The 19,133-nt window shown below is 34.5% G+C and overlaps 1 protein-coding gene across 3 annotated transcripts in view; it reads left to right on the top strand.

Annotated features, from left to right (window-relative positions):
* Nucleotides 1-584: 584 nt before the first annotated feature.
* The window catches only part of MED24 (mediator complex subunit 24), a 61,573-nt gene continuing 43,024 nt past the window's right edge, over nt 585-19,133 (top strand). For all 3 annotated transcript variants that reach the window (XM_014074197.2, XM_014074189.2, XM_014074181.2), the window contains exons 1-5: nt 585-661; nt 2,661-2,802; nt 14,398-14,480; nt 15,761-15,799; nt 18,331-18,404. In XM_014074197.2, the coding sequence (XP_013929672.2) occupies nt 2,670-2,802; nt 14,398-14,480; nt 15,761-15,799; nt 18,331-18,404 (329 nt within the window). In that variant the 5' untranslated portion in view covers nt 585-661; nt 2,661-2,669. The remainder of the gene's footprint in view (nt 662-2,660; nt 2,803-14,397; nt 14,481-15,760; nt 15,800-18,330; nt 18,405-19,133) is intronic.

Raw genomic sequence — 19,133 nt, 5'->3', positions numbered from 1 at the left:
CATCTTTAAATGCATCTCTATTTATTTTAGCCTTACATTTTTAAAGCGCGGGGAGCATATTTGAATTTTGAACTATTTTTTTCCACAGTCAGAGTGCTGTTTTTAATTTTTATAAAACGTTTTTTAAATATTTCCAGTTGGCCTGTTGACTAGGTTATATAATAATCACAATAGGTGAGAAGGGCACTTCATTTAAGAAATCTGTTTTACAATATCTGAATATATTACTGACAACAGAATTTTCTCCATTTGAACGTCTGTTTTGGCTCCTGGATTTTAACTTCAGTAGTAAAAATGAGGCACTAAAGAATGCAATAAAATTCTGAGAAACAAGATTAAATATAATTAAGTACACTCATAAAAATGCTTCCCTAACTTCTGAAAAAAGGTGTAATGTCAGGCTATGAAATTAGTGTTTAGTCATCTTCTTTGTCATAGTGTCATATGTATGTATATTCAGAAATAAATTCCATTTTCTCTTGCTAATTTGAGCTTAACACGTGTGTTAAACAATTGTCACTTTTGAACTACAACTCCCAAGAGCCTTTGCAGGGCAGAAGGTTGTTCTAGCCAATCTGGGAAAGGCTCTTTCTAAGGTACAAAGATGGCGGATTCCAGGAGGTAAAGGCTGTGTGTTTCCTTTATAAGTGAATGAGAGCTGGTAAGTCTAATATAGGATGTTCATCCTTCTCTTTTCGCTATCATAAATGAGCTGTAGAGTGTCTCTCGCTGTTTAATTTTTCCGCTTTAGTCCATCACGTTTCGTGTCCCCAAACCGGTAACAGAAACTAAGGAATAACAATGTATTTCAGTTCTGGTATAAGCTACTTTATTAATCTGTTTCCGTAGTTGGCTCATCTGCTTGAAATTTAATATCATAGTGTTATTAAGGGATTCCAGGGCATCCGTAAAATGGGAGTTTTTAGTGATATGTGTAACTGCTTGGCAGTAAGTACCCTAAATTACTTCAAACGAATCTTTTTTAAATTACCATTTAAAATTACCATGATTATCACTCATACTTAAAGTGAATGTGCTTAAGAACCTAACGATGCCTTTTTGATTAAAATCAATGTCTATCGTAATATAAATGGTTTATGTTTTGACAATTCCAGTACATAATAATCTGCTATGCAGATTATACATTAGTATGCATATGAAAAATTTGAGGAGATTTAAGGACCTTATTAGAGATTATGTTAAAATTCATGAAGTGTAAAGAATCTAATATTTGTAATTAAATAAAAGTGTAAGGATCTTAACTTGCTTGTTAATAGGAAGTGAGCAAAAGGTACTTTTTCTGATCTCTGAATTTAAGTTTAATTGTGTAATGATCCTAACATGCTTGTAATCAAGGTTTTGTACTTCCCAGTTGCTTCATCATGAAAACATAAATGGTTATTGATAGTAGTTTTTAAAAAGTGAACAGAAAATATTTTTTTCTGATTTCAGTTAAATTGCAATAATTTGGTATGATTTCATACATACCATAGCACTTATGTTCCATTTTTTATATAAATAAAGGTTTCATTCCTATAATACTTAAGCAGTGTAAGAAGTGTTCTCATGATGTTCTAAGGTGAGGAGTATGAACAGGCATATACTTCCCACTACTGTTTTTTATTCTCCTTTATGCATTGCTTTTTAACAAAACTGCACCTCTCTAATTTGCTCAATATGGAACTAGCTACTGTGGAGGATTGGGTCTTGTATCTAAGTTTTTTTGTAGACTGCATACCTCAACTTTTGGAAATCAAAAGGGCAGATGGTTTGATAACATGGTAAGCCACAGTACATGATTAAAAAGCTTTATATATTATTTTGTGTGTATATATGTATGCATGTATGATTGCACACACAAAATAGTGGTATTAACAAAACTTTTTAAACTAATGTGTAATATAAACTGTCAATGGATGTTAAGGTAAAGGTAAAGGTTCCCTTCATACATATATGCTAGTTGTTCCCAACTCTAGGGGGCGATGCTCATCTCCATTTCAAAACCAAAGAGCCAGCGCTGTCCAAATATATCACAGTGGTCATGTGGCCGGCATGACTAAACACTGAATGCACATGGAACACTGTTACCTTCCCACCAGTGGTCCCTATTTTTCTACTTGCATTTTTACATGCTTTCTAGGTTGGCAGAAGCTTGGACAAGTAATGTGAGCTCACACCATTACGTGGCACTAGGGATTCAAACCACTGAACTGAACTGCTGATCTTTCTGATTGACAAGTTCAGCATCTTAGCCACTGAGCCACCGCATCCTCAAAACATAACATACATTTTGAAAAGTAAAGCAAAACAAGTGGGGACATATTTTGAGCAACTGTATCACTGATCCAATATATTTTACATAGAATGAGTCTCTGCCCCAGAAGCTTACAGTTTAAAATATGTACAGGAGGTCCTCAACTTACACCATTTGTTTAGTGGTTACAAAGCACTGAAAAAGCTGACACTTGACTGGTTTTTACACATGATCTCAGCAGCATCCCCATGATCAATGTCAAAATTTGGGAGTTTGGCAAGTTTACAATCTTGTGGGCCAGCTTTATTAGCTGCCCACTACGTAGGGCCAGCTAATAGTGACCATAGGCCACTACGGTCCATGGGTTGGACATGCATACTGTAAACATTTTCTCTATTTCTTCCAGGAAAGGAAGATGATGAAAGTAGTCAATCTCAAACAGGCCATCCTCCAGGCTTGGAAGGAAAGGTGGAGTGATTATCAGTGGGCCATAAATATGAAGAAATTTTTCCCCAAGGGGACTACCTGGGACATCCTGAACTTAGCAGGTGTGGTTCATCCCTTTTGTACATCATAAATGTTAAACTGTGGGTTGATCCTAAATGTTGTGGTCTTCAGTGAAAAACAAGTTTGCTGTGAATGACAAATTATTTCTTGTTTAGCAGCACATGCATTTGTATTTGGCCACTCTGGTACTTCAGACAACCCAAGCCTTACAGTGAATTCCAGAGCCTAGTAAGTGCAGTGCTAAATCAAGCTTAGTTACTTTAAGACAAGGAGGTTGTGTTAGAAATTATGCAGGTGGTGCCAAGTATTCAAAGTAGCTATTATTTTCCTTTGGAAAAGAAATCTTTGTCCTATAATCTCCTTATGTCTATTACCTAGAGTCTTTGGTAAGTAGATTTCTATGAATTATGAAGCAGATCAATTAAAAAATGAGGGTTGCAGTTGTTTAAAATGCTTGTCTTTTCCCTCATGGTATGTGATGAAATAAAGATATTTTGATTTATCAGGCTAATAAGAAAGATGAACACTGCAAATATTCCTTTGGATTATTAAATATAGTCAAACATTTTTAACTTTATAAAAACTACTCCAAATTAAGGGATTACAGATGTCAAAAAGAAAAAAACACAGTTGAACTTGTAACTGTGTTATGCAAATGAATATTCTGTACTTACTAATTATTTTACTATTTTACATTTGGAGATTTAAACGTTTCACTAAGGCTTTTATCCATGCATAATACTAAAGCACCACGCTAGGGGCTTTGGTCTGTATCAGGCATAATAGGAAACACTGCTTTTCATTTTCATATTGTGTGTATAAATGGATTCCATGCTGGCTGAAGCACTCAGCCAGTGTTTTTTACCTCATCTTCCATGACGTAGCTTTCTTGGAATGGGAAATGTGTGAAACAGTTAATAGAACTGCATTTCTGAAGATTGGCATAGTGAAACACCTTCAAGAAGAGTAAATGTGTCAAATTCTGGTTGCTCAGTAGCTTGAAGAAAGTATGGTATCTTATTTCAGGCTGAATGTATGCACACTAAATTATATGTAACAAGTATAGCTACAAATAGAGTAGCAAGTAATTACACACAAAGCAGATAGAAAGTTGCAAGAAATATAGGTAGGAGGGTCAGGTCTTGCCAGAGATCTGAATGGTTAGTACAGAGCCAGTGGAGTACAGGTTCAAAGACTGAAATTCTGAGAGAATCCAGAATGTCAGCCAGCCTGCCAGTCAGATCAAAGAATCAAGGTTCAGATAACAAGGAGGAATGCAGGACACAGGAGGACAGATTCAGAGTTGATGTGTTTGTTCTCAAAAAGAGACTGGCAGCTGCTCTGATGTATTTCATTGCAGATATAGCTCACTTATAGGCAATTTGCTAGAGGCCATTGCAAGGTTGTCGGTGAAGTTCCCCAGACTTATGGTTCTCAGTGACTTCAATCTGCCTTCCTGGATTGGCCTCAGAAGCGGTTCAAGAGTTCATGACAGCCATGGACTATTCCAGATTATCACTGGTCTGACTTGGAACACAAGCCAGACCTGATATTCTTCTTAGAATTGGAGTAATATCAGTGTGATCTGGTGAGGAATCTAGCATTATCCCTCTGTCACTGTCAGATCATGCGCTTGGGTTCTTGAGGCTTTCTTAAATCTCTCCACTCTGTAGAGAAACTGGACTCATTTGTATGATCTGCTCCCAGAGGCCTATGGACCCAAATGGGTTCCAGAGGGAACTGGAGGATACTTCAAAGGCTTTGCTGCACAGCCCTGCCAAAGCCTTAGTAATAACCTGGAATGAAAGGCTGTTGAAGCTCTGGACAGGTTTGTATCTATGGAGCTCTCTTAATCTATTACTCCCGTCGTTCCCCATGGTTCATGGAGGAACTGTGGGTTTTGAAACAGTTTAAAAGATGCCTAGATGACACTGGATGAAAACAAAGGATGACTTTTAAAATTTATTATTTAGCGTATGTTCTCTACAGAGGTCAAAAGGATGACTTTGATAGGACACGATTTAGAGCCATTGTTAAGGCCTATGTCATGGCAATAAGAGCAGCAAAACAACATTATTTCTCTGCCCTAATAGCATCTGCAGAGTGTTGTCCATAGCACTATTCTGTTATTCTGTAATTTACTGCACTAAAACCATATTTTTTTCACTAACACCCCATATGCACACATCCAATTAATCTAAAATTAAACACTTCAAAACAACAGAATGTGTAATTTCTATTTATTTTTGCCACTGAAGGAACTGTTTAACAGAAATATAAAAATATATTTCTTAAATAATAGTCAGTATAGGAAATGGACTAATTTTTACTCTTGATTGGATATTATCAATCAACTTTTTCTGCAGTTATTTCTGGCTTTGGGTTTCCTTTGAGAAAGGGAGGCTAGAAATGTCTTGACCAACACCTCACCTACATCTGGTGACATTTTCTTACTTTGGAATTATTATAGCATCTTTTTTGTACTCAGAAGCCATATAAGATGCTACTGATATTGCAATTGCCTACTTGGGTTTGAAAAAGGGGACAATTTGCCAGGAAACACATAAGAATGTATGTCTTTGTGATTGAAAACAGCTCAGCTGCCAATCTGAGATGCCCAAAGAGAGAAATTTCTTACTGCTTTGCTGAATATGTGTGCAAAATCTGGCTTGTAGCCTGGCTGCCCAACTATAAACATTTTCTGGCTTTGCTCCAATCTTTTATTCAGATTTAGCATAAAAGCACTCTAGTTTGGAGATAAATTATAGTTTATGCAGAGCTTTGTTCTCTCATTTAGAGAAAGCCAATATGACTTACTACATTAATGGAAATTGCCTAATCTACAGAATTGATTTGGAACAAGTTCATTTTTGTAGTATAGATAGGTTCTCAGTATGTCTTTCTATCTTTCACACCCCTTACAAGTCCTCAATCTGTTCTGCTTTTTTTTTGGATTGACACACACAATTTCCCGCCCTTAAATTGTTCTAGCTTTAGCAGTAAAAGATAAGAGATCTTGGAATAAATAGGCAGTTAAGCAGAATTCTCATAAAATTGTAGTTCTTGAGAGATTTTTAGGAGATACAGTCAGAGCTTGTAGCTTCCAAATTTTTTCTTAATTTCTTGTACTCGAAATATATTAAAAGCTTTTACTTCTGTTTACTGAATTTTAGATTAATCTAAAGACAAAATATGACTATCTCAAAGTGGTATTAGAGAAACAAGTAATATAATTAATGATTATTTGAATTAATGATAATTAATAAAATAGATTTTTGTCTCATCATAGTTAAGACTCATTGTGGTTTATTCCTTTGGATAAATAAAACAGTGCTTATTTAAAAATGGAATTACAATACTTAAAAAAATCTCCATATAGAAAATTGGGAAAAGGAAAATATATAAGTCAAAGGCTCACCATGACTCATTTATACAATGAAAAATGCCATTTCAAAGAAAATTAAGCTGGTCTCACCTTGGTTTAATTTTTCAATGAAGGTATTCCTTCTTGTTACTCATTGCCTCAAGACTTATGAAGTCTTCTTTAGAAGACTTCATAAGTCTTCATAAAATTATTGGAAATTTCAGGTAGTGCTCAACCACAATTGACCCCAAAATTTCTATTGCTAGGCAAAACAATTAAGTGATTTTTGCCCCAGATTATGACTTTTCTTGGATAGTTGCTAAATGATTCACAGTATTTGTTAAGTTAGTAACTCAATTGTTACTGAATCTGCCTTCCCCATTGACTTTGCTTGTTAAAAGATTGCAAATGGTGATAACTTGAGCCCTGGACATTGCAACTAGGGATCATACCATTTGCCAAGTATTGCTGCAATGGTCGTAAGTATGAAAAATGGTCATAAGTCACTTTTTCCAAAGTTGTAACTTTGAAGGGTCACTGAACGAATGGTTGTAAGTTGAGGACTACCTGTAGTTCTGTAGGAGTAGGTAGAATATCTATCTGGAACTTTGCATTAATTAATTAAATGTGTTATCACTATAGATTTCTGAGTTTTCTCACTTTTTGCATTCTTTTTATATTTCTCTTAATATTTTTTTAAAAGATGTCCTTTTTATAATAATCCTAGTATAATTTCTTGTATGGTGCAAGCTTGGGAATTCAAAGTCTGCTCAACATTTTTAAGGCTATAAAACTTTTAAAGCTCTGTACTCTTCAGTTTAATTTTACAACATATTTGGATTAATATTGAAATCTAAACAAACATTATTAATTTTAGCTCTTTGTTTAGACAGAATACTTTTTTCTGCATAATTATGCAAACAAACCATCCTGTAAAAATCATGGGTAATTATCAAAAGTGTGAATTTGTAGAAATGGGAGATTAAGTAAATGAATGGATATCACAGGTATGTTTTCTGGTAATCAGAGAGCAGTACTGAGGTTGTCAAAATCTGTTTCCTTTCTCCTGATTGATTGCCTTCTAAAAATATTAAGATAAATTATGTGTATTTTCCAAGACATTGCCTATAAAATCATTAGCCCATGCCAATTTTCAACTTGCACAATAAATTGGTAGAACACATCCATTAACACCAATTGGCAGCCAGAAGACATGATGAATATCTATATCTATCTATATCATCTATCTATCTATCTATCTATCTATCTATCTATCTATCTATCTATCTATCTATCTATCTATCTATCTATCTATCCATCCATCCATCCATCCATCCATACATCCATACATCCATACATCCATACATCCATACATCCATACATCCATACATCCATACATCCATACATCCATACATCCATACATCCATACATCCATACATCCATCCATCCATCCATCCATCCATCCATCCATCCATCCATCCATCCATCCATCCATACATACATACATACATACATACATACATACATACATACATACATACATACATACATACCATAGTTTCAATTGGGAAAATTTGACAATCCTAGACCAGGCCAAGTCCAAAAATACAAGGGAATTTCCAGAAGCCTGGCACTCTGACAAATCAGCCATCAATAGACACATAAACATTAACAACATGTATAGATTATACAAAAGAGACAATCAACCAATCCAGAAGAGAAAAAGACTACAGCACCTCTCCATCAATAATCAGCACTCAGATCAGCATAGATTCACTCCAAGGTCAACTTCAGACCAACAATCAAGTAAGCTATATCTCAATCAAGAAACTGCCAAACAGCCATCAGTAAATAGCTCAACCAAAGAATCTCTAAGACCGCTGCCACCCACACAAACAGGCAAGACACAAAAATATAAACTGGCAGCAAATAGCACTCCTTACTAGCACTGATGATGTTACCTATTTAGAGTAATGAAATGTCTTCAAGAAAACAAGAAGGCTCAGAGAGCATCAAGGACCCTGCACCATAAATTTTCCTACTACAAATAACATTGTGCAAATATATCTAATTTACATAGAAAGAATGTGCATAAAAACAATTAATATAAATATAAAACAGTAAAACTTTATTAGCGCTTCCAGAATTTGCAGCAAGTATGGCTTTTCTAAAATTGCTTTAGAGGTAAACCCAGAATATAGGGTATGAGAAGTGGGGTTATTTGAGCTGAACGGCTGCTAAATATAGCACCCCTGGCAAGACCTATTGATTACTGAAAAATTGAAATTTTTAACAGTTGCATTTGGAATAATGACAGTAGATGCATGGAACAATCCATCGGAACAATTGTTAGAAGAATCACTAATTCTTAGAAAGATGTAGAGTTTGAAATATCAGTTCTCATGTGCAGAGGTTCTTTCTAGTGAGTTATTATTTGTAGAACACAGAAAGCTTTCTGCGTGCTACTTTTTCCCTTCTTAGAACCCCAAATTCCAATAACTAAAACTGTAATGCACAAGATGTACGTATAAAAAGGAAAGATACTTGGGTGTTAGGGTTGTTTGGAAGTCTAGTAACTTCTTTTTATCCATGCTTTGTCCTGAAAAATGTTAACATATGTTGGTGTTCTCCTTAAAAGATTGATGGGAAAGGCATACACATTCTTGGTATATGTGTGTGAGTAGTGGAAAGAACAATGGAATAGATATTAAAACCACATTGGAATATACAGTACTAATGGTGGCATATGTGGTAAAAGAATGTGTCAGCAGAAGAAAAGGCAAGGTCCAGTATTTACAGGAAAACAGAAGTAGGAGGCTGGAAAAGTCATGCAGTGTGGATGCATGACTTGTAAGAAACATGTTAAGTGGAAGAAGTAGAAAAAAGTACATAGGCTATAATAACATACTTGTGGGTTTCCATTGTGTAGTCGAAAAGAGTGTACATAGGAAGGAAAGCAGCTCATTTGTGAAGAATATGGATTATGGATGGGACTTACCACAAAACTTTAAATTTATATGATACGAAGAAAAGTTTAATGGAATTTAGTTACTTCTAAATTATAGTATTTATATGATTTGGGATTGATGTTAATTTTTCAAGTGATTTTGTGACTAATGTGGCCCTTTTAGAAGAATGAAGTCCTCCTTGAATCTTTGGTAGCAAAGCATGATATCTTTATAGACTTCATTTATAGATGAAGTTGCTTATATTCTTGGCCATATTTACCGTTGACCATGTATATAAGCAATTTAGTTTATATTCATAACATCATTGAATGATGTTGCATTGATTTGTCCTGGCTTGTTGGATCAGTTTCAGTCTATGAAGATGGTGTTTTGATGAATCTGTGCAACCACATATCCTTGAGAGATTAATCAGGGAAATACTGATCCGTAATTATCCTTATGTTGGGGAAGTACCAGTGGTATGCCACCTGTTACAAAACCAATAATAGATTGTTTGCTTTTTAATTATTTCAGGCCATCTTTGAATTTCCCATTTTTTGAGAGGATGATGGTGGAACAACTTCAAGTTCTTTGAGTGAAATCAATTATCTAAATCTATTTTAGGGCAGGCAATGCCATAGATATGGTATGGGTTGTCCTGATGGATTATTTATTAACAGAGCCTGATAAGGACAACTTGTCTCTTCTTGTGAATGCCTTAATAGTCTCTGACGTTAACTTCTGAACTACCTTGAGACTTGGGAGTTATAAGGTGGCTTTGTTGTGGCCCTGCTCCCAAGTTAAGAGTAGGCTTAACACAGTAGTACTAGGGGACTTTCACTTCACTCTTTTTTTTTAAGTATAACTATTACAGGACTTAGTTCTATTCCTCAGGTTAGTTACTATTTTTATTTTTATGAGACTGCTGGGAAAGCTTGTAAAAAGTGGCACTTTTATACACCTTCCTTTTCAATTTTTGTCAGATTTGCTTGGTTTCTGGTTGTCTCCTGCCAAGACTGTGCTACAGACAGCATGAGTTGTAATATTAAAATTAAATCCAGACAAGCCTGAAGCTTTGATGGTAGGAGAAAGGGCGTTAATCAATTTGAGGGAATACTTTCTATCTCCAAAGGGAGCATTTTCCCTCTTAAATATCTGGTCCACAATTTGGGGGTGATCTGAGACATGATGTCACTGCATAAGTTAATGCAGTGATTAATATAATATTGTCATCCGCATAAGATAACTGGACCCTTTTTGGTTGTGAATGATTTAGCCACATTTACCCATATAATCATAAATTCCTGATTAAACCATTAGAATTAGATCTTCAAGAAACTGACTTTAAGAAGTTATGGAAATTTTAATTGGCCCCAAATCTGGCAGCTAGATTTCTGGTAGACATTTCCTGGTTTAAAATTATTCTTCACTCCAGATTTCTTAATTTCAGAAATTCATGTATTTTGCTGGGAGATATGAAGATAAATTACTGTATTTTTCGGAGTATAAGAAGCACCTTTTTTGCTCAAAAAAGAGGCTGAAAATCTGGGTGCATCTTATACACTGAAAACAGCATTTTTTGCCTCCCAAAACTCCGCCCCTTCGCCAAAATGGCCGTGCATGGCTTTTAGAGGGCTATTTTTGGCCACCCCCAGCAGCATTCTACAGGCCATTTTTTGCTCGTTTTTGCACACACACCCCCGGAGCACTCTACAGGCCTCCTAAGGGCTATTCATGCCCTTAAAAAAAACAAACCGGGGCCATTTTCATGAAAAACAGGCTGTTTTTGGAGGTTTGCATTGTGCAAAAACTTTTTTAAAAAAATTTCCTCTTCAAAACTTTGCTGCCTCTTATTCTCTGGTGTGTCTTATACTCCGGTGCGTCTTATACTCTGAAAAATACGGTAGTGCTATATTTAAACAGTTGGAAGAAAGAACACTTACTTTTCTTCTGCCTATTGGTATTTTAGGGCAATGTTTCTTAAATGTTTTTCTCTCAGATCCCCTTCCCATTTTTAAATATTATAGAAGGCTATAAATGAACTTTTATTCGTGGTGATTATATTTATCAGTATTTTGCATATTGAAAATTAAAATTGATGTACTCACTATCATTACCACTTTTCATGATTGTTTGATGAGATTTTAATATTATATTATTTTTCAGCATCAAATAATTTTGATTTTGATTTCAAGGATTCTTGAGACAGACACTGTCTCCCACCCAGGTCCACTGGCTAAAGCATGTAAATTTAAAATAAATTTTAATAGTTAATTTTTCAGAAATTGTTAGATGCTTTGCAAATAGTTTTAAGATTGCTAATCTATGAGATTGTGATTAATGTTCATGGGAAAGGCTGATGTTTCCAAAACAAAGAATTGTGGCTTGATTAGAAATGGGAGAATAAATGGAATTTTGAGGATAAGAGACAACTTAATCAAAACAAACTTAAGGAAAACCATAAAACCATAACTATGTGTTGAAGATTCTCCCTGTGCCCTTTTATGTTCATCTGTAGTTGTTCAAATAATTAATTAAAACTTTTCAGAGAAAGTATTTTATAGTGCTTTATAATTAAACATTTCCTCAGCAGAGGAAGTATTTTATAGATGAGAAACAACAGGCAAAGAGAAATTGTTAATATATCAAAACTTATTAACACAGGAAGATGAACTTAAGAGAACAATTAACTAACTGCAGAGAGATTTAGTTTTCAGTGGTTTTTATATGCACAATTAAGATAAAGGTTTAATGTAGATTAAAAGATAATGAGGATTAAACAACCTAAAACAAAATTTGAAATGAATTGTGTACAAATGATGAACATATAATTCCAAAAGAAAATAAACTGTTGGAATTTGAAACAGAAGAGGAACAAATTAAAGATTGTGTGAGAAAATGGGCAGAGAGTATTGGTTACAATATACAGGTGGATCAATGGGAGAGAATGTGGATAGAGAGATTGAAATTCATGTGTTTTTAAGGGATATTTTAGAAAATGATGTATTGGTAGAATAGAACATCAGGAAAATTATCTAAGTTGTATAAAGGTATTTCAAGTCAGTGATGGAAATCTGAAAGACATGAAGGAATATTTTACTATGCATTGTTGACCTGTGAAAAAAAAGAAAAAGAAATTGGAGAATATATGAGGATACAAAGGATTCTGAAGATTAATATTGAGATGAAATCAGAATTCTTTTTATTTGGGACCTAAGGGAAGTTTGTTAGAAAAAACTTATGGAATACAGATTTATATATGGTAACTGCAGCAAGATTACTACAGGTAGTCCTCCATTTACAAGAGTTTATTTAATGACCATTCAAAGTTACAATGGCACTGAAAAAGTGATTTATGATAATTTTTCACATTTACTAGTATAACTGTTGCAGCATCACCATAGTTATGTGATTTACATTTAGATGCTCGACAACTGACTCACATTTCTGACCGTTGCAATATCCCAGAGTCATACAATCCCTTTTGTGTCCTTCTGACAAGCAAAGTTAATGGGGAAACTAGATTCAGTTAACAACCATGTTAGTAATTTAAGAACTGTAATGATTTACATAACAAATGTGGTGAGAAAAGTCATAAAATGGGGCAAAATTCACTTAGCAAATTTCTCACTTAACAACATAAATTGTATACTCAAAAAAAAGAGGAGAAAAAACGAAGTACTTAAAATGAAGGAATGCATTGTGAATAAGGCAGAAGTAGCAGAAATATCAAAACCGACCTGTTTGGTCAGAGATGAAACAGTAAGTACTTTTATAAAAGCCTGGAAATCTTTTATAGACTTTGCTATAAATGGAAAAAGTGATGTGGTGATTCCTAGATTTGATGATTGAAAAAACAGTGAATAAAGGGCTGAAGACATTATTGTAATTTTAAGGAGCGGGGGCACAAGTAGTCCTCAACTTATGACTATTAATTAAAGGATGGTTCAAAGTGATGATGGCCTTAGAAGAAGTGACTTATGACCTATACTTGCATTTACAACTGTCACACCAATCTCATAATCACATTTGGTCTCTTGGCAACCGGGCTTACATACACAACTGGTTGCAGCATCACTTAAAGACTGTGGAGATTCACTTAACAACTGCCATAAAAATTGTTGCAAAATTGAGTCCAACTTGACTTACAACTGCAATGATTCACTGTACAAAAGAAATTCCAGCCCCAACGGTAGTCGTAAGTTGAGGGTTATCTGAAATGAGTTTGTAACTACTGGAAAGAAGGACAAAAGTCATTTCTTAACTATCTTTTTAAATTTCTTCAGCTATATTCTTATTTGCACTTTTCTTTTTCTTTCTTTCTTTTCTTTATATACTTCTGTATTTGTCTTTATAGAAAAAAGTTTTAATATTTTTTAATAAATTATTTTAAAATTATTTATTTTATTTTTTATTTAACATACTTAACATGTGCAATTAACAAATACCTTTACATCTAAAAAAATTAGAAAAATTTCAAATCAAAGAATATAATCAATGAAAAAAAGAAAATAAAAATCTCTCTCATTTTACATTTATCGATATTCACTGGTTTACTAAATGCAATATTATAATATAGTGTTGTTAAATACCACAACATCTCTATCATCCTCCTGCATCCTTTGATTAGTAGACAGTGTTGCCTTTTACAAAACAGATAAATCACAAATTTTGAACAACCATTCTTAACAATCAAAATTATAAACCAAATACATTTATAATTTTTTAGTATCATTTTTACCACTACACAGCTTGATACAACCAAAAATCTTAATAAACACTCAGATTGCAAAGCCTTGGTATATAGTTCAGCTTCATAAAGTATTATTTAACATTTAAACATTTCCCCAAAAAGATATGAAGTGATCACAAAACCATATCATGATTATTTTTACAAAATCCAGTGACTGCCATTGGGAAGTTCATGCCAACAGTATGCTTTGTGATATTTTTTGGTTCAGTTCTTAAACTTCTTTCTGTCTCATTCCTAAGAAACACAGAGTGTAAAGGAGACACTTGACAGAGATTCTTCCACAGTTCTGAGGCTGTAGAACTTATATAGGGTCATGTCCTTTGCAGTGTATCTAGCATGTGAGGAGAGAGTGGTGGCTTAATTGAACAAAGGATACCATAAATTCTTTTTCTCCCTTGAATTATTTGCTTCTGTTACTCTGCAAAACACTGCAAAAGTATAGGAGTTTGGTGATTCTTGAAAGTGATCCAATTTCATGAGTGATTTTAATAGGCCAAATTATGGCTGTTGTTATTCTTTGTGAAAATGATTGTACTTTTCTAGAAAGAATTTCCTTTGTTTTAAATTACAGAAGCACTTCTTGAACAGGCCATGATTGGCCCATCGCCAAATCCATTACTCCTGTCCTATCTGAAATATGCCATCAGTTCTCAGGTAATAACCCCATCATAAATCCTTTCAATTTCAGAGGATGTAAATTAATGTTAATGGGTTAAATATTATTTTAGCTATAGGACAATCTTTGAAAAAAATTGAAAAAAATCTGGGCTAATCCAGTTTTAAGTAGCTCATGGAGCAATTTTTAAATAATTGTGCAATTTTAATCTTTTTCAGTTTGTGTAAATTATTTTCATTTTGCTGAATTGTAAGAAAGGTTTGTGTAGGTCACTGAAATGCTATCCCTGATTTTCCCAAAGATGTTTTTTAAAGAGGCAACGGGACTTTCTGGTTTTTCTTTGAAGACGTTTCGCTTCTCATCCAAGAAGTTTCTTCAGCTCTGAGGTCAGAACAGAGCTGAAGAAGCTTCTCAGATGAGAAGCGAAACGTCTTCAAAGAAAAACCAGAAAGTCCATTTGCCTCTTGAAAAAACATATTTTGATCATGACCTGGGTGACTGAGAATCTCCATAGACATTTACCCCTGATTTTATTCACATGTCCACTTTAAATTTTGAGATTAATGTTTCTTTTAGTGAAATCAATTAATTTCATTGTTCTTTGCTTTCATGCTGATCTGCAGAACTATTGCAAATCTTTAACTTTATTGTGGGGAGTGGGTTCAATTATTTGAATGGATTAAATATGAATATTTAATTCATGCTTTTGTAGCCATTTTTTAAAAAAAATCTTATATGGCCCAAAGAATAAAAACTGTTGTGAAAGCCTATGCCTTAAAATAGAAATTGTCTTAAAAGGTGCTAATAAACTCATTTTAGGCTAACATGGGGGTGTCTCCCCCCCCTGTACAATGGATACATCTGTTATTCTTCAAAAGGGTGTTAGTACAAATTTGTACTTGTAGTTGTACAACCTTGTACAAATTTTATGATGATGGTAATGGTGGTGTGTTTTCTTATCATTATTCTCAAAATGAAAGAGGTGACTGTTTTTATTGTTTTTCCATTGCTATGAATTGCCCCATTGCTGTGAGATTCTTGGTAAAAATTGCCATAAGAGAAGCTGTTTTGTTTCACTTAAAACTTCTTTTTTTTCTTGGGCTGCTCACTCTAATGTTGATGTGAAACTATGCCATTGCCTAAAAATGTCTGTTTAAATTTGTGCCAGGTCAGTGCTTCAGCAAAGCTATATTGCTGATAGGTGACCTTGCTGTCCCTCACCCTTTTACACAGCAGTTGAAATGGCAGACCTTGTTTGTGGGTTTGATTAAATATTAGCTTTAGCTTGTAACCATCTCCCCCTTTCTCGTGTTTACAGATGGTGTCGTATTCTACTGTTCTGATGGCCATCAGCAAGGTAGTATTCAAACATTTATCTATGTTCCTCCTCTGAATTTTGTCATTCTGCCCTTTGCAGGCTTGGCTCATTATAGAGGGCACCAATGTATATTCAGAACCCCCATAAACCTGTTCAGATATGACATCAGGTGTGCAATTTAGCAGATTTTGTGAGCCAGGGAGAAGTGTTAGTTTCCCCTTAGAGCTTTATTGCAAATTCTAGCCCATATGACTGAGTGCAACATTTTACCATTTCTTCTATAATTCATGCTTGAAAATATAGTACCATGAATGTTGATTCTATATGTGTACTTTAGCAAGTTTTGTAAAACAAGAAAAAGAGGAAGATTTAAAGTTATAAAATCTTATTCACTTGGCAGCATTGCCTAATTATCATCTGCTTGCTTTTGTAGACCTGTCTTCAACAAATTTTTCTTTCCTCATCCATTTAACAAAGAAACAAATAGTGTAAATATGCATTTCACTAAAAAAATTCATAAAATATGTGCAGATATATTTCATTAGCCTGAAATGTCATAGTCTTGGAACCCTTTCAAACTGGTATGTGATAATAGAGGCCTCAGAGTCCACAATCATTATAGTTTTTCCTCTCCCTTTCCTGAGAAATAATTATACAATGCATACACTGCCCAACTCCCAGTAATTCTGGTCGGCTTACCCTGGGCAAATCCCTTATTTGCCATTTCCCAGAATTAAACTTTGAATTTTAAATCTAGAATCATGTATTTAATTATGTTTTAAGGCTGCATTCATTCACTCTGGCAAGTTTATTTATTTATTGATTTGTGTGCTACCTTTATTATTCTTACAAATAACTCAAGGGGGTGAACATATCCAACACACCTTCTTCCTCCTATTTTCCCCACAACAACAACCTTATGAGGTGAGTCACAGGGCTTACCCAGTTGGCTTTCATGGCTAATCCTGACCCTGATACAGTTTATACAGTTTGGCTTGTATTATTGTATAGACTCAGCCATTGTAGTTTTCAAGATACAGTACAATATATGGTTTAGCATGTGGTGTAGACCCAGTTAATTTTGAGTTGGTAAAGCATAGTAACATTACCTACACAATGATATAACAAAATGGGGGAATTTATCCTAAGTGTAACTGACTAGCAGTTGGCTGTCAAAATAAAAATATAAAGAGTGTAATGTAGATAATCCTCAATTTACAACCATTTATTTAATGACTATTCAAAGGTACAATGATACTGAGAAAGATGACTTATGACCAGTTCTCACACTTATGTCCATTGTATCATTCCCACAGTCATGTGATCAGACTTCAGGTGCTTGGCAACTGGCATGTATGTATAATGGCTGTGTCAAGGTTCCAAGTAATACGTGCCCTTCAATGAGAACTCCGGGGCAGGCATATTCCTTAAAGAACATTTATTGGGTCATATCAAATTGGCTCTCAAATTGGTGGAAAACCAGCTCTAAGTTTCTGCTGTATTTACATTGAATTAAAAGTAAAACTTTGTCACTTCCCCCCAGAGTCTCCAGTCCAATCAACATGTAGTCCAGTTGCTAGGTGATCTCAGTCCCCATCTTTCTAACACCTGGACGAACGCTCTTGATTCCCAGGGGAAAGAATTTTATTTTGGCTGCAACACCCCAGCTATCTCTACACCCTCTTTCCTGGCCCCTTAGCTCCAGGCTGTGTCAGCCCTGAAGCAATGTGAAAAGAAACCTCCTTAGAGGAAAGCTCCAGAAAAGAAAATGGCCACAGTTAGGGCATCTTCAGGGTTGACAGGTTGTAGTATCCCAAAATCCTGGGATTATCACTTGCAACCTTTCCAGGAGGTTTCTGACAAATAAAGTCAATGGGGGCGCAGATTCCCTTAACAACTGCATGATTTACTTAACCAAGTGATTCATTTAATAACAATAGCAAAAAGCTTGTAAAATGGGACATGATTGACTTAACAACAGCCTTGCTTAGCAATGAAAATTTTGGACTCAGTTATAGAGGACTGCCTCTATATTTTCTCCAGGATTTATTTTCAGAATTTCTAATTTGCTAATTAGCACCTAATTCAAAATTTTGCACTGAAAGCTGGATTCAAGACTTGGTTAAAATGACAAGTCTCCTCTCCTCTTGCCTGGGATCATCCATTTTCAAGGAAGATTTAAAATCAGATGTGGCTGAAGTTTTAAAAGCTACGCCGGGTAGAGTGAATTAAAAAAAGGTAAAGATTCAGTAGATGGTAATTATCTTCCAATTTTAGACTGGACTGCATCTCCATTTAAGAAGGCAATACTTGGTGATATTTTGTTAAATCATAAACATATTTCCATTTGAGACTTAATTGTAAAATATAAAGTATGACACATTTTTATAAAACATAATGGGAACAGAATTATCTATTAATAATGTTGGTATAAGACTCTTAAAACAGTGAAGTGAAAAAGAAGAAAAAAATGGTAGGAAACATTAACCTTACAAGATTCAAGACCATGTCTGCCTTAATTTTTGTATTACTTAAGACCAGTTGTAATGTTTTTGTGGTCCCTAATTTAGTTTGATGACTTCTCCCGAGATCTCTGTGTCCAGTCATTACTCGAAATTATGGACATGTTCTGTGACCGTCTAAGGTAGGGAATGAATTGTATGTTTAGGTGCATATGTGTTGAACATAGATGAGACACTGGTATTATCAGGCAGTGGCTAATCTAATGCCTGCTGGTTGCTAAGATCAGTCTTTTAATTATGCTATTACAGTCACAAAATGTATTTATGTATGAGTATTTGCACTGACTTCAGTTCCCAGATGGTGTGGTCTCTTTAGTCCTTTCTATTCACAGTGTAAGCTCTTGATAAAACTCACTGTCTCAAAAGCAAAATTCTTTTTGCAATCTTTGAAGCCAAGTGATTCTTAGAGAAAGAATCATTGTTAACAAAAAGAGCCAAAGTTCCTTTAAAAAAAGAGAGAGAGAGAACAAAAGAAGAAGATTGAAACACTGTGAAAACTGAAAATGGATTTTATGAATAAGCACACTGAGATAAAATGATACATTTAGTGGAGGTACTAGGATCATTGATGATGTTACCTAGTTTGGGTAATGAAATGTCTGCAAAAAAACAAGCAAATTCAGAGAGCACCAAAGACCCCCTCATGTCAACCCTGAGTTACAAGTATTCTCCTTTATTAGCGATACATTTAGTATCCTGGTAAATGAATTGCATGTAAGTAAACAATGTAATTTCTGCTTAGTTGCCATAATCTGAGCAAGAGATTTCTTACGTTTTGAAATAAAGCCATATATTTCAGATCACTCAAATCCTATTAATAATGCTTTAATTACATGCAGTCATATATTCTT

Source organism: Thamnophis sirtalis, unplaced genomic scaffold (assembly GCF_051295495.1).
Source record: "Thamnophis sirtalis isolate CommonGarterSnake01/CBP01778 unplaced genomic scaffold, rThaSir2_p1.2 scaffold_4, whole genome shotgun sequence".
Lineage (NCBI taxonomy): Eukaryota > Metazoa > Chordata > Lepidosauria > Squamata > Natricidae > Thamnophis > Thamnophis sirtalis.
This window is presented reverse-complemented; position numbering and strand designations above follow the sequence as displayed.